Here is a 14,849-nt window from a genome sequence, read left to right as displayed (position 1 = left end):
TCATCAATTACCAAAAGCCACTACTAGCTCACAGAAAATGAATGTAACTTAATCACAAGGTTAGTTCATATGCACACAGATCCATAAGTTTCCACAAGTAAGTATTAATATTACAAAACCTCAAGATAATAAAGCAATGTATTATATGCTAATAATTTTTCCTGAGCCAAATGTACACAAATTATGAAAAGTCCATGCTATATAACTAATTGAGAGCTTTTGAATACTAATATTCAGGTGGCTATTTCTTTTGTTTCCCAAGATTTGTTAATTACTGAAATAATGCTCATATAAGCATTTTTGCTCTAATAAAATATTTTTATTATACTTCAGTAAAATTACCTTCCCAATGATTACCAAATATAAAAGCCCATAAGACTGAAAAATACATTTGATATCCTTTTCATAGCTATGGACAGTCTGCTGGCACTCATCTGAGCAGGGAGTCAAAGCCTGGAAGAAGTGCAATGCTGCAGTATTTGAAGGAGAAAGATGGCTGGATGTTAAATTTTACTTTAAAATATTATGTGTCCAGAATCCTCCTTCTTTCAAGCTTTTAGTGGCTCACAGAGCCAAATTCATTTTCATAGAATCCAAACAGTAAACTGAATCAAGATTTAACTATGAAAGAATGAAATTAATTACTGGTTTAGCTCTGTAACTTAAGAGAGAGAGAATTACTGAGATGGTAAGTAAAAAAATAATAAGTGCAATAAAAATAGGAAGTTATAACCAAAGATTACTGAGGCTTAAGCTTGTCACCAACATGACATGTGCCAAACAGAAGTAGGACTTACCTAATGTTAAATATTTCCTAGCAATATAAACAGATCTCTCTGACAGTTTCAGAACTTAAGTTCATGTGGAAATTAACTTGTTAATTAATGCAATCATACTCTTTGACTCAGTATCAGTACTTTAGCGATTCTATTCCAAGGAAATCACTGCATCATCTTCTTTCCCTCCATCCTTTCTCTCTACCCCCACCCCACCCCATTCCTGTTTTGGGGGGGTTTTTTTTGACACATACCTTCTTCTGGTGTTTGCATTCTCAATGATTCACTCCAGTCACTCCAACTGCCTTTATAAAGATGTAGTTTAGAGGAAACCTGAAATTCATAATCTGTGAATGGTTTCAGATCCAACAAATCATGTCTTCCTTTGGCATTTGTAGTATTAACCTTCAAACAGACAAGATTTTTAAGGTGCATATTAATACTCTATTAATTTAAAGAATTTTAACAAAAAGGTAAAAAACTAGACCAGGTAACTCATTTTTTTTTTCAGATCTGTTATTCAATGAGAAGATATATCAATGGCTGGGTTATTGAATACACTGAAATAATACTGTTGGAAGAAATTATAATCCTATACTTTTTATTGTAAAAAAAATAATGCCTAATATATCAAAGTGTGGGGCTTTATCTTTGGAATATTAAATTCCACATAAACTTCTGTGGACAGACCCTAATATTTCTGTTTCCAATATGTTAAAAAATTACTAAAAAGTAATAATAGGGCAGGGGTTAAAAAAAAACTCAAGGAGAAATGAGCCCTTTATTAGACACAAAATATGGAAAATTAATACTGGTCTACAGAAGCTTGTAACTTAAAAAAATCAGTGATCAGAATTCAAGATATTTCTTCATAAATAGAGGTATATCTGGCTTTCTGGTATAACTCAAGTATATACTTTAAACTACATATTTTGCTGGTATGAAAAGACAGAGGTCTGTTTTCCCCCTTCACTCCAAAACCATTACCATATTCCAGGACCTGCTGCTACTGGGCCGATATCTGAGTCGATTAAACAGCACCATCCCCTCATCTCTCCACTGAAGAGTACACCTGCTCACAGAATCATTTGCACATTTGATTCTGATGTCCCACGGAGGAAGAGGCCTCACTGGTAAACAGGATAAACAAAAAGGTGTGATTCAGGCTCCACAATCAGAAATTGTCTTATGTATTAACATGAGCTATAAAGAGTTGAACAAAATTCATCTCTAAGATGCATGACCACCCAATTTGGTGAAATAAACAAGAGAGAAGTCCCTGGCTTTTAGAAAGAAGAAAAAGTTTGATTCACTTCTAAATCCTTAAAATAATTCCTCTTAATCTGCCCTCATTTTTACCAAATAAACTACCACCGACAGCAACGATAGTGTTGACTCCACTTAATTCAATGATTTTAAAAAAAACAAACCCAATGCTGAGTTAGAGGTGGCTAGAGGTGATCCCCTCAGGAACAGAAGAAATGTTGGTAGAAAAGTCACAAGAAGGAGATATAAGAACAGGGGAACAGAAGAAAAGAATAAGAGGGAAGAAGGTGGCTTAGAGATGCCTATGTAAAGAGATGCAAAGTAGATGGGGAGAAGTGTGATAGGAAAATGCATATCAAATGCCTATGTTCAGACTTATAGTTAGCAGTGTGTATGCAAAGAGGTGCTGTGGGAAGAGAGAAGAGAAACACATAGTGTGAGGCTGGGACTTCAGGCAGGCCAGAAACCCAGTTCTACCTGGGATGGGCAGAATCTGGGAATGCCTGGGATTGGTCTTTGATTCATCTGGGCCAATTATATTTGCTCAGAAATGTGCTGGGACTGGCTCATTCCAGCAACCACGCTGAGAGGAGCAGAGGTAAGTACTCACAGATCGAGGTGCACATAAACCTTGATCCATTTTATTTATAGTTTGCACCAGCTGCTCCAGACCAGCAGGCCTACATGTAGCCTAACTCAGAAGAGTGGAACAGCCATGGGGGTAAAAAGACATCTCTACCAAGAATGGCCTACACTGAGCTTCTTGAGATAACCTCACAGGACCCTCTCTCAGACAGATAGTATTACTGGCAGCTGGTGCCTTCGTGGGATTGAAACCAGGGGCTCCTGTTTGTCCAATATAGAGAATAATGTTGACTTTTATACAACCATCTCTATATAGCTCCAGGATCATGCACCCTTTTACCTGCATCCAAGTAATGTTTATCCTATGCCTATGCTTGTTGGTCACTTTCCATCAACCACTGCCTCTTTTGAAACAATCACATATAGGACATTCAAGTGATTTTTGAAATAATGTTCATGTGCCAACGTATGACACCTACAAAAAGTGAAATAAAATGTACCTATGTCCAAGAATGTGAATGTGGATGGAAATGAAGAAGCATTTCCAAGATCACTGATGGTAGTAACCCTGGCTGTGTAACTGGATTCAGGTGATTCCAGGGTTAGGTTGATTCCAAGGTCCAAATGGTCACAGTAATAATCATTACATGTCTTCTGCCAAGTTAAATTTTTTGGTCCATTTAACCTGTGAATAAGAGACATCTGTGTTTAGCAGGATACGTTGTGTGCTACTTCCCCCTTTTAACACAAAAGAACGAAACTTTCAAATATTTAAAATTCTAGACATATTTTTAGGGTCAGTCTTATTACTAGAGGGTACACTATGGAAATGTTTGTATTCTATGGTCCTAAATAGGACCATACTTCCCCCTCTCCCTTTCTTTGGTAGGACTGAGATATTTTTTTTTTTTTGACATTCATAGAGATGAGTAAGCATCCCTACACTGCCTGAATTCCCCAAACCCTTTCTGATGTCTTGGTTCCTTAGGTCAGATCCAAAGGATCCATGGTCCACCTTGGCATTTACTGCACAGAAGTGCCAGTTTCTAGTACAGACCAGAACCCTGGGGCCCACTTCCTTTCCCCATCTGCTGTTCACTTGGGCACAGTGCAACCCAGCGGGATCTTTGGATGGGATTATAGAATCAACTGCAAGAAACAGAAACTCCCAGACGCTCTCTGTGGACGCTCGTGCAGGTCAGGCAAAGGTGCTTCGAAGAGAAACTCTCCCAGGCTGATGGAAAGCTCCACAAGGAAGAGTCTATTTATATATCATGACCACAAGAGTCTGCGAAAAAAGGTACATAAAGCAGCCAGTTTAACCCTCCTAGAGCAGGGAAGAATGTGCAAAAAACTGGCCTTGGATGCCCTGAAGAGAACTCTGAGTTAGACCTCATACCCATGCATCAGTTCCCACACTTTAGATGAATGAACCAGTTTTAATTTATGAAAGCTAGCATTTTTTAAAAAAACATCTAATGATCTAGAGCTGTCTATTGCTTCTTCTCACTGGTTAAACTAGAACTATTAGGTACTTCTAAATGTCATACAGAGACCCACAAAAACCTGCAAGAACAGTCACTCACTGTAAAGTATACGCAGTAGGTAGGTGGGTGTCCCGTCCTCTGTCCCAGGTGCAGGCCACAGTCCCACGTTCTCCCTTCTGTGTGCATGATAAGTTTTGAGGCTGTTCTGGAACAACTTTAAAAATAAAGAGCAAAGCCATATATTTGAAATGCCACACAAGTGATAATTCAATCACATTATTATTATTTGTCAACAAGATAACAATCCTTTATATATCCCATCCCAGACAAGCTGGTAGCTATGTTAGATCCCATCAAGTTCAAATTTGCCTCCGAGGCATGAATTTCTTCTACTAACAATAGCAAACACTTACTATATGCCAAGTCCTATGCTAAGTGTTTTATGTGCGGTTTTTCTCAAGTAGACGTCACAGCAGCTACATTATGTACATACTATTATTATCCTCACTTTATTGAAGAGGAAACTAAGACTTAGAGGTTAGGTATCTTGCCAAAGATTACAAATCTATGAAGTGGCCGAAGCAGGGCTCCAGCCTAGGAGTGGCTGACTTATGTCCAAGCCTTTCACCACATTTTACTGTTCTCCCTGGCAGGTGAACACCCAATGCTGCCTCCATGGCGCCAGTGACGATGAGTTTACCTTTCCAGAATAAAGTCCACTTAATATTACAAATCCTTAAACATCGGGGGCTCTTTTTCTCCACTGAACCTGAAATGTACTGCCAAGACATTTCTATCCATTGGCCCTACTCATGTCCTTCTGAGCTGTACCATCTAAATCTAATTTCTGCAGCTTTACTTGGAGTACATCCTTTATGGACATTTATAAATTAATGACTTAAATAGACACTGAGTAGTTTCCATGGGCTAGGCTGCTTACTCTCTCACTAGGTAGGGTTACTCTTACTACACTGGGTGAAACCAACATTCACTGTGTCTTTTCCTGGAATGACTAGCTATATTCAGAAAAAGGTGTTGCTTCCAGTCAGTCCTTGACCTCAAAGGTGTTAAACTTGCTCAAAGAGCAGCCATTTCATGGTGTGGTTACGCCTTGAGCGCGTTGCACAAGCAACATTCCGGCAGGCAGGCAGCACCACCCAACTGAGCTGCACCTGACAGACCTCCTCCCCACCTCCCTAGATCCGCTGCTGCTGCAGACTGTCACAAATGCATACTGTGGATGGAAAAGTAAAATATGAAAAGGAGTTGCAGCACTCCAATTTATCTGAGCAAAAATAGGAAATGGAACAAAATGGCTAAGGATATCGACAAGGATACCGACTTCCAAGGCCATTGTTAGGCCACCAAAAAGAAAAACAACAACAACAACACAGCAGCACTGCGGACTCCTGGAACTGACATCACAGAGCTGGGAATGTCTAATACAAATATGCAATGTCAGTCTGTAAGATGGTAAATAACCTGGGTGAAAAATTCAGGAGTTCTGAAGACAAGGGAGGTGAGGACCATTGGCGTTTTTTAGAAAAATTTTCATTTTGTCTATAACCAATGCTTATGCTTTCTCTTAAGGGAAAGAAGAGAGTAAATCTGGACAGATGTGCAATCTCCGCACTCATGACCTATGTACCTCCTATGTGCCTGGTACTAGATGAAGCACTTTGTATACAAGGTGTCATCTAATCACTGAAACCATCTTATGAGATAGGTGTTAGTATCTCCATAATGCAGAGGGAGAAACTGAGGCTCAGAGAATTGAAATTGTCAAAGGGTACATTGCTGGTGGCAGGGTTGGAATTCAAAGCCCAGGCTCCTCTTATGACACCACAGGCTGTCAGAGCTGAGAGCACATGATCCATAAGGGTGGGGACAGGAAACTCTGAACTGAAAGAGGAGTACTGGACCTAGTTTATGACTCTTTGTCCCCCCGTGATTTGTTTGGCCATTGTTTGGTGTTCCTCTCAATGCTTCTGGTGACCCTCCAGGAAGATTGCCTGGCACCAACCATATCCTTATAGGTCACAGAGAAGAGGCTTCACCTTTGCAGGAAAGAGCCTTATTGAGGTCTCTATCACTGTTTTTATGACAGGGACCCTGTCCTTGCATTTGGTCAGTCTGCTGTAGCAATTGCTCCTACTCTCTTCATGCCTCTCACCTGCTACTCTGGACCTTCCCTGGAACCACAGGGGCACAAAGCACCACGGGATCTCTTAGGACCCATGTGTGCTCACTGGTTTGTCTGGCTGGGCCTTTAAGGCTGCAGGCTTCAGACTGCAAGCTGCAGGCAGGTCTTCTGCTGGCTCACTCCGTGCACTGTGGCTCATGCTACAGATGCCAACTGTGACATCTTAGCTCTTATTCCCAGCAGCTGCCTGGAGGGACCAGCTGTGTAAGCCAGCAGTAAGGGGCAGTTGATGCTCTGACCAAAGGCAGACAGTTAAATTCTTCTCTCTTTCTCCTGTCATTGCATTTCCATATGTTCTTTCTGGGGATGTTCCTAGTGACCAAGCAACCAGCTGTATTTTCTGATGCCTCTGTGACCAGCTCAGTAACTTAACCACCTTGTGTTTGCTTTGCTACCTTCCTGGCTCCCTTACTCTTGCTTCCCTGGAACTATACAACTCTCCCCCCACCTAGGGAGTGTTAGCATGTCAGGTTTACCCTAGGCAATTTTCAAGAAAAGATAAATATAATGATAGTTTTCTTTTAACCTCTGCTAAGTATGATGATCAGTGGTCAGGAGTGACTATGGATGGAAGAACTATTTTTAGTTAGAGAGAGGAGAAGTGTTCAGCCTTGGGTAGGCAGCCTGGGCTGCTTAAGTCCAAAGAGACATCTCTTTCTTCTTTTTAGGAGGTTGTAGTTTTGAACAAATTCTCCAAGTCAAGAAGGCATGAAGATTGCAGAGATCCATTTTCCTGCCATTGGCGTCCAAGGACAACAGGTAAATGGTGTTAATGGGCAAAAAGGGGAAGGGGGAGAAGGACAGAGAGAAGGAAGAAGAGAGAGAGAAAAATAGAGCCTTACGAAATGAGACCCCAATTTCATAGATTTCTGGACTTCTCACATTGAGGTACTCATGTTAGTATCAAGATAAGATATGTCCACATGGTGGGAGAAGAAAGAACACAGTCCTATACTGGGCTTTCTGCTTAACACAGGACAAATACCAAACGATCACCAATTTTTAGGAATTCAGAATGGAATGCTCACCACCAACTGAGATCTCTGCCCCACAAATCTGGATCTCCTCACTACTGCCGCAGGCCAGTTTGCAGACAAACACTGTTGTGCCCAGAGGAAGACCTGAGACCTGCGAACTGAGGGAGTGGCCAAGCTGGAACTTTATTTTTTGGTGAAACTTGTAGAGGCTTAACCTGTTCAAATTGGAATATGGAGAGCAGCCTTGCTTGGGCTTTAAAGAGCATGAAATATTGACAGCAGATCCAAGTGGAAGGACACGGGAAGGCTCCACAGTCACATCTCCTCTCTTGCACACATCTGCTGTGAGACACAAAACGCAATACTTTCGTTGGCATATAAGCAACCCATTCCAAAATGGAGGGTTCATTAATTCCCCAAATGCAGGGCAAAAGGAACCCCACCAAATCCTGGAAATATAAATAACCTCCATTGCTCCGGCTGTATTGGTGATGCACAATGAGAACAGAAGGCCACCATATTAAAGTCTAACTGAATTAAAACACGCATTCCTCTCAAAACAGTAATATTAGAACCAGAACTATAAATAGGAAAGTGGTGAGAAAATGGGGTTGGAAGAACATTCAAGAACACAGTTCCAGGAAAAGCCAATCTCTCTGTATGTAAATTATTCACCAGACTACTAAAAAGTACTTCCCAGAATAAATCACATTGGTTTCCATTCCCATTTATGATTTATGATGCTTACTTAAATACTCCTTCCAAAAAGAGACAATTTTAAAAGGCTATTACAAACTTTAGGGACAGATTTTGGAATAGTTCCCTCTTTTATTATATTAGTGGTATAAAGTGTGTGTAATCTATAACATTATTTTATAACAGAAAATATTCAGGGGCTCTGGTGTATTTGTAGTTGGCAACAAAGATAGAAATTAGCTCTTACCATGCCATATTTTGATATTCCTTCAAGATGTAAGACCTTGAACTAGATGAACCATTACCCAATACAGCTAATATAAAAAAAGAGTTCTCCATATTATTTACTATATGTCAGTTACCACATTAAACTCTTATTTAAAAGAGAGGTCATTCTTATTACTGAAGTTTTTGTATAAATAAATATGACAACTATTCAGAATTAACAGTTTTTGGTGGTACTTAGTAATTGCCAATTAAAAAAAACAAACCCTCAGAATTATAGATTCACCCTGAATTTTTAGATGTGATATAAAATATTCACTGAAAGTCTTTTATTTATTTTTTTATTTTTGGCAGGGGAGGTAATTGTAAGATTTCTTGGATCAACTACCATAAATAGAAATTGATGTAAAAAAACATGTTATTTAAATCAAATAAAGGAAGTACTGAAAATTCTTTTAAAATAAAAAGTTCTCACTTCTATTTTCAGAACTAAAACTACATCTTTCTCTTATCTTAGTTATGTTTGTTTTCTGCTTGTTTGATATTCTTTGATCCTAATAGGCCAGAAAGTAAAAAATAAGCTCCCAATAGAAAGAAGCAAAGAAAATGCCAGCCACCACTTTTAAAAAATAGCTGACTTCAACCATAAATACCCTTTTAGAATCTATACTAATAGATTCCAGACATCTTCTGGATGTCCTTCCAGACAAAGCCATGGTGATGGGGGCCAGGGCAGAGGCAGTTAGAGGTGATCAGGCTGGCAAGGGAGAGCAGTTAGGGGCGATCAGGCCAGCAGGGGAGAGCAGTTAGGGGTCATCAGGCCGGCAGGGGAACAAATAGGGGTGATCAGGCAGGCATGCAGAGGTGGTTAGCGGTGAGCAGGCAGGCAGGCAGAGAGGTTAGGGGCGATCAGCAAGGTAGGTAGAGGCAGTTAGGGGCGATCAGGCAGGCAGGCAGAGTGATTAGGAGCAATCAAGCAAACAGGCAGGTGAGCGGTTAGGAGTCGCCAGTAGTCCCAGATTGTGAGATGGATGTCCCATTGCTAGTTTAGGACCAATCCTGCAGGGATCGGGCCTAAACAAGCAGTCAGACATCCCCCAAGGGGTCCTGGATTGGAGAAGGTGCAGGCAAGGCTGAGGGATCTCCCACCCCATGCACAAATTTAGTGTACTGGGCCTCTCATACATTAAAATGTAAAACATTCGTTCATGATGCTGAGCTTGGCTACCTAGCCATTTTCAAGAGGAAATGTTATCACTGAACTTTTAATCATTAATACAAATTAAATAAAATACATGTTAGTTACATACATAGAACCAGATTATCCACTTACATGGTAGATTGACTACAAAAGACCAACTACCAGAACATTTACCACAAGTGCATATTTTTAATCTGTAACTGAGAATTTAAACCACAAATCCTTCCACAGATAGATTACAGAAATATCTTACCTATTGTTGTTTGAACCAATGGCGACATGATGACAAAAATAAGTGCCAAATAGCATGCTCTAACTGTATGTGCCATGAACTGTCACCTCTGGAATACACCTCTATATTTTTCCTGTAAAAGAAGACAGATACATTCATGTTAAACACATTTAAAAAATACCAGAACCAACATCATTTAGAAGTGCTTAAAATGCCCCTTTAATTTTCTCCATATTGTTAAGATTTTGCTTGTTATTTTTTAATAATGAAGTGTATCTTTAAAACTAGTAAATTGAAAAATCTTAGTCATCTCTAACCCCCACGTCATTTAAGTTTCTTGGGGTCAGCAAAGGGTGGGAGAAGAGCCATGGCTTTTGGAGTCCTTTAGAACTGGGTGTAAATACTTTGAGACTATTGGCAAGTCATTTAACTTTCTAAGCCTCAATCCTACACATTTTTTTTCTTCCAAACATGTTGCCTCATCACAGTCAAACACAATAGTGTGAAATTCCAAGACTAATGAGAATTTCTGACCTAGACACCTACTTCTGGAAGTAAGAGATTAAAAGTAGCTCATAATGCCCGCTCCTAATGCCCGCTCCCCCCGCCGCCCCCCCCCCCCCCCCGCACACACACATAGCCTGGAACTTTGTAAAAGATTGATCTCTTTGACAGTAGGGAAAAAAGTCAATGGGTTCTAAAGAAGGTTGTTGAGTTTTTCTATAAAAGTTCAATTTTACTTGTGTGTTTGCTTGTTCATATATTACTATTTTACGGAGTATTTTCATCTTGAATGGTTTGGAAAATCCAAGCTGGTGATTTCTGATTGTTTCCAAATGTAAATCTAAGGAATGGCTCTACTAGTCATTAGCAAATTATCTAAATTCTATTAAAAGTGGGCTTTCGCAAAGTAAGATGGAAAGTTCCCTGATGTCAGGCCACTGGGAAACAGCCATTCCAAATGTTCACTTCTTATCCCCGTACCTAGAAACGTGCCAGAGCATGCTATGGAGCCTCAGAAAAATTCACTTCTTCATTCAATGATGCCAGCCACAGTGTTAACTGCTAGACACAACAGTCTTGCCCTAATGGGCTTCCCTATGCCTACTTGCTCCTTTAACGCCTAGTCACACTCAGGGTAGCCCCAAATAATATCACTATCTTTTCTATAGTCTTTGCCGGTTGCAATTCTGTCTCCTCCTGACATTTAATCCTTGGAAGATCTCAGCTCACCTAATGCATTATTTTTTCTCCATTTCTACTTTCTCCCGGGAGATCTCATCTGATCACCTGGCTCTAGAGATCATCTGTATGCTAACAACTCTGAGATGCGTATCTTTTTTTTAAAATATATTTTATTGATTTTTTACAGAGAGGAAGGGAGAGGGATAGAGAGTTAGAAACATAGACGAGAGAGAAACATCAATCAGCTGCCTCCTGCACACTCCCTACTGGGGATGTGCCCGTAACCAAGGTACATGCCCTTGACCAGAATCGAACCTGGGACCCTTGAGTCTGCAGGCCGACGCTCTATCCACTGAGCCAAACCGGTTAGGGCTCTGAGATGCGTACCTTCAACTCTACTTCTCCCTGAGCTCCAGTCTCACATGTCTGTCTCCTTGGAATCACTTCCTGGATGTCCAGCAGACTACTCAATATTAACATGCTCCCTTCTCCAAACTGGTTCTTCCAGACCCAGCCTTTTCTATCTCAGTGAACAACATTTTTATCCCTAAGTTGCTCAAAAACCTAGAAGTCATCCTTGATTCCATTCTCTTTTTCATCCCCTACAACCAAACCATTACTAAGTCTTATCAATTTTACCTCCAAAGTATATCACAGATCATTCACTTCTCTCCTTTTCTACCATCCTCACTCTAATCCCAACCACTGTCATCTCTCCCATAGATGACTGAAGTAGCCCCTTAAAGTATCTCTCAACTCCATCTTGCCCCTTTATTTTTTTTATTAATTAAATCTTTATTGTTCAGATTATTACATTTGTTCCTCTTTTTTCCCCCCATAACTCCCCTCCACCCAGTTCCCACCCCACCCTCCTCCCTCACTCCCCACCCACTGTCCTCATCCATAGGTCATCTTGCCCCTTTCTAAGTCATTTTCACATAGCTGACTACCTTTTAAAAACATAAATGAGAAAAGAAATAAAAAAATAAATAATAAAAAATAAGATAAAATAAACACATAAATCAGATTCTGTTACCTCTTACACCACCACTTTTTAAAACCCTTAAACGGGCCCCCCATGCTTTAGAATAAAATTCAAAGTCCTCACCACACACAGGATCTCTCAGCCACTGCATGGCCTCACCTCTCCCGCCTTGTCACCAGCATTTGCTTTACGTCGTTGCCCTGCTCACTCTGCTCCATTCACACTGACCTTCTGACTGTTCGTTAAACAAGACATGCCTTTTGCTGCCCAGGGGACTCTGCACTTTCCATTTCCTCTGCTAGAAGTTTCTTTCCCTTGTTCTCAGTGGCTGACTGACTTACATTCTTCAGATCTCATCTCATGTGTCACTTCCTCAGAGAGCCCCTCCCTGACCACCCAGCCAAAGTGGTCTTGCCCAGCTAGCTACTTTCTACTCATTGCCTTCATGGTACAATCTATAACCACCTTGTTTATTTACTTCATTACTTGTTTGTAATTACTTGTTTGAATTTAAGCCACCATGAGAGCAGAAACATTAACTGTCTTGCTCACTGCTGTATGCCAGCACTTAGCATTGGGAAAGAATACTCAATAAATGGTTCCTGAAAGAAAGCAGGAGGGAGGAAGAAAAGGAGGGAGGGAGGGAGGGAGGGAGGGAGGGAGGGAGGGAGGGAGGGAGGGACAAGGAATATAAGCTATAGAAAACTCCCTAAACATTCCTATGGCAGGCAGAATAATGGTCCACAAAATATGTCTATGCCCTAATCCAGTAGTCGGCAAACCTTGGCTCGCAAGCCACATGCGGCTCTTTGGCCCCTTGAGTGTGGCTCTTCCACAAAATACCATGTGCAGGCACGCATGTACAGTTCGATTGAAACTTCGTGGCCCATGCGCAGAAGTCGGTTTTTGGCCTGGGCGAGTCTATTTTGAAGAAGTGGCATTAGAAGAAGTGGGGGTACGTTCGCTGAGGTCAACCCCTCAGATTGAGGACGTTTTTAGCAAAGGCCAGCTTAGGAGTACCCTAATTAAGTTAATAACAATGTACCTACCTATATAGTTTAAGTTTAAAAAATTTGGCTCTCAAAAGAAATTTCAATCGTTGTACTGTTGATATTTGGCTCTGTTGACTAATGAGTTTGCCGACCACTGCCCTAATCCCCAGGCCCCATGAATATATTAGGTTATATGACAAAGGGATTTTGAAGATGTCTTTAAAATTAAGGGACCAGGAGGTATCCAAATGGGCTCAGTCTAAGAGCATCAATTCATACAATGTTGAGGCGGGAGGCAGAGAGCTTCAATGCAAGAAGTACTCTCCCCACCTCTGCTGGCTCTGAAGATGGAGAAAGAGGGCCAGAGCCAACGCAATATATAGGGGGCTTCTGAAGTCTAGGGATAGATCTCAATGTACAGATAATATAAAATGTAGTTCTTCTGGGCCTTCATTAAAAATTTTTGAGAAACACTGATCCAAATAGAAATCTGACAGTGTCCCTCTCTCTAAACCATAAAGTACAAGTATAAGTACATGGCTTACAATGGCCTCTGTGAGCTAATTCCTGTCTTTACCACCAGCCACGTGCTGACCACCCCTCTCTGCTGACATTCAGCTCTCTAGTGAGACTGAACTGCACAGCTCATGCCAACTCATGCTTCTGCTACTTTTCCACTGTTCTTAGACTGGCTGAGTCTTACTCATTTATCCCAGACACCTTTTATTCAGTCATTCACTCAACAAATATGTATTAAGTTTCTATGTGCCAGGAGTTTGGGACAGAGTGGAGAGGAAGACAGAGAGAGTTTTTTGTTTTGTTTTGTTTTTGTTTTTGTTTTGTTTTGTTTTTTTTAAATATATTTTATTGATTTTTTACAGAGAGGAAGGGAGAGAGATAGAGAGTTAGAAACATCGATGAGAGAGAAACATCGATCAGCTGCCTCCTGCACATCTCCCACTGGGGATGTGCCCGCAACCCAGGTACATGCCCTTGACCGGAATCAAACCCGGGACCCCCCAGTCCGAAGGCCGACGCTCTATCCACTGAGCCAAACCAGTTTCGGCGACAGAGAGAGTTTTGGCTCTCATTGGAACCAACATCCTGGAGTAGAGAGGTAGAAGACAAAGAGATATATCACAAATTCAGATAATGACAGAAGAAAGAACACAAGGCTAAAGGGAGAGAGAGCCTGGGGAGAAGAGAAGCTGGTCAATGAGGTGTTTCTAGCAGGTGAAGCTGGAGCAGAGACTGGGGTAGGCCAAGTGAAGGCTCAGGAAGAATTTTCCTGACAGAGAAAATGGTGACTGCAGAGCCAGAGGCAGAGGAACAAGCTTGCTGTGGATGAAGCACTGAAATAAGGTCACGGTGGCTAGGGAAAGTGACTATGGGAGATTGGTATGAAGTGAACTGGAGAAGGCAGGAGCCAAATCTATCATGGGCTTGTTTGCCATGGAGGGGAGCATGCATTTTACACTATGGGAAACCACTGGTGTTTAATTAGAAGTTCCATTTATACATTTAACTGGGTTTTATATGGGGGTGATAGAAGATATGAATTACATTAAATGCACATACACAAAACAAACAAACAAACAAAAAAACCCCCAAAACAAAAAACTAGTCTTGGCCCCTTGTATGGGGGCCAGAGTGGAAGCAAGCAGACCAGTTAGGAAGCAATTGCAGAGACCCGGGTAGGAAATGATGGTGGTGTGGACCACTGTTATAGCAGCAGAGATGGAAAGAAGTTGTCAGATCTTTGGAAGCTTTACTTAAGTCTTCAGGTCGGACAGAAGCCTCCTACTAGTATCTTCATAGCATCTTGCATCCTCTTATCTTAGCACCTGCCTTAAGTAGAACTGACTTATTTAGGTATCTACCTGTCTCCTCCATTTGCTTGCAAGCTCCTCATGGGCAGAAGCTACAATCTGTGGCACATAGTAGGCATGTGCTGAACTGAATGAAACTTTTCTGTGTTTATCTAATCCTATCTAATAAAAGGGTAATATGCAAATTAACCGTCACTCTGTCACAAAGAT

The 14,849-nt window shown here is 41.0% G+C and overlaps 1 protein-coding gene across 1 annotated transcript in view; it reads right to left on the bottom strand.

The window, feature by feature from the left end:
- Positions 1–9,745, bottom strand: part of IL12RB2 (interleukin 12 receptor subunit beta 2) — a 53,093-nt gene extending 43,348 nt beyond the window's left edge. Inside the window, exons 1-6 of the mRNA XM_023754700.1 lie at positions 9,670–9,745; positions 7,346–7,633; positions 4,214–4,328; positions 3,128–3,312; positions 1,764–1,906; positions 1,031–1,181 (exon numbers count right to left, since the gene is read on the bottom strand). Of these exons, the coding sequence (XP_023610468.1) occupies positions 1,031–1,181; positions 1,764–1,906; positions 3,128–3,312; positions 4,214–4,328; positions 7,346–7,633; positions 9,670–9,745 (958 nt within the window). The remainder of the gene's footprint in view (positions 1–1,030; positions 1,182–1,763; positions 1,907–3,127; positions 3,313–4,213; positions 4,329–7,345; positions 7,634–9,669) is intronic.
- Between the last annotated feature and the right edge of the window lie 5,104 nt (positions 9,746–14,849).

Source organism: Myotis lucifugus, unplaced genomic scaffold (genome assembly GCF_000147115.1).
Source record: "Myotis lucifugus unplaced genomic scaffold, Myoluc2.0 scaffold_63, whole genome shotgun sequence".
Taxonomy (NCBI): Eukaryota; Metazoa; Chordata; class Mammalia; order Chiroptera; family Vespertilionidae; genus Myotis; species Myotis lucifugus.
Note: the sequence above shows the minus strand (reverse complement) of the source record. Positions and strands in the feature narration are given on the sequence as shown.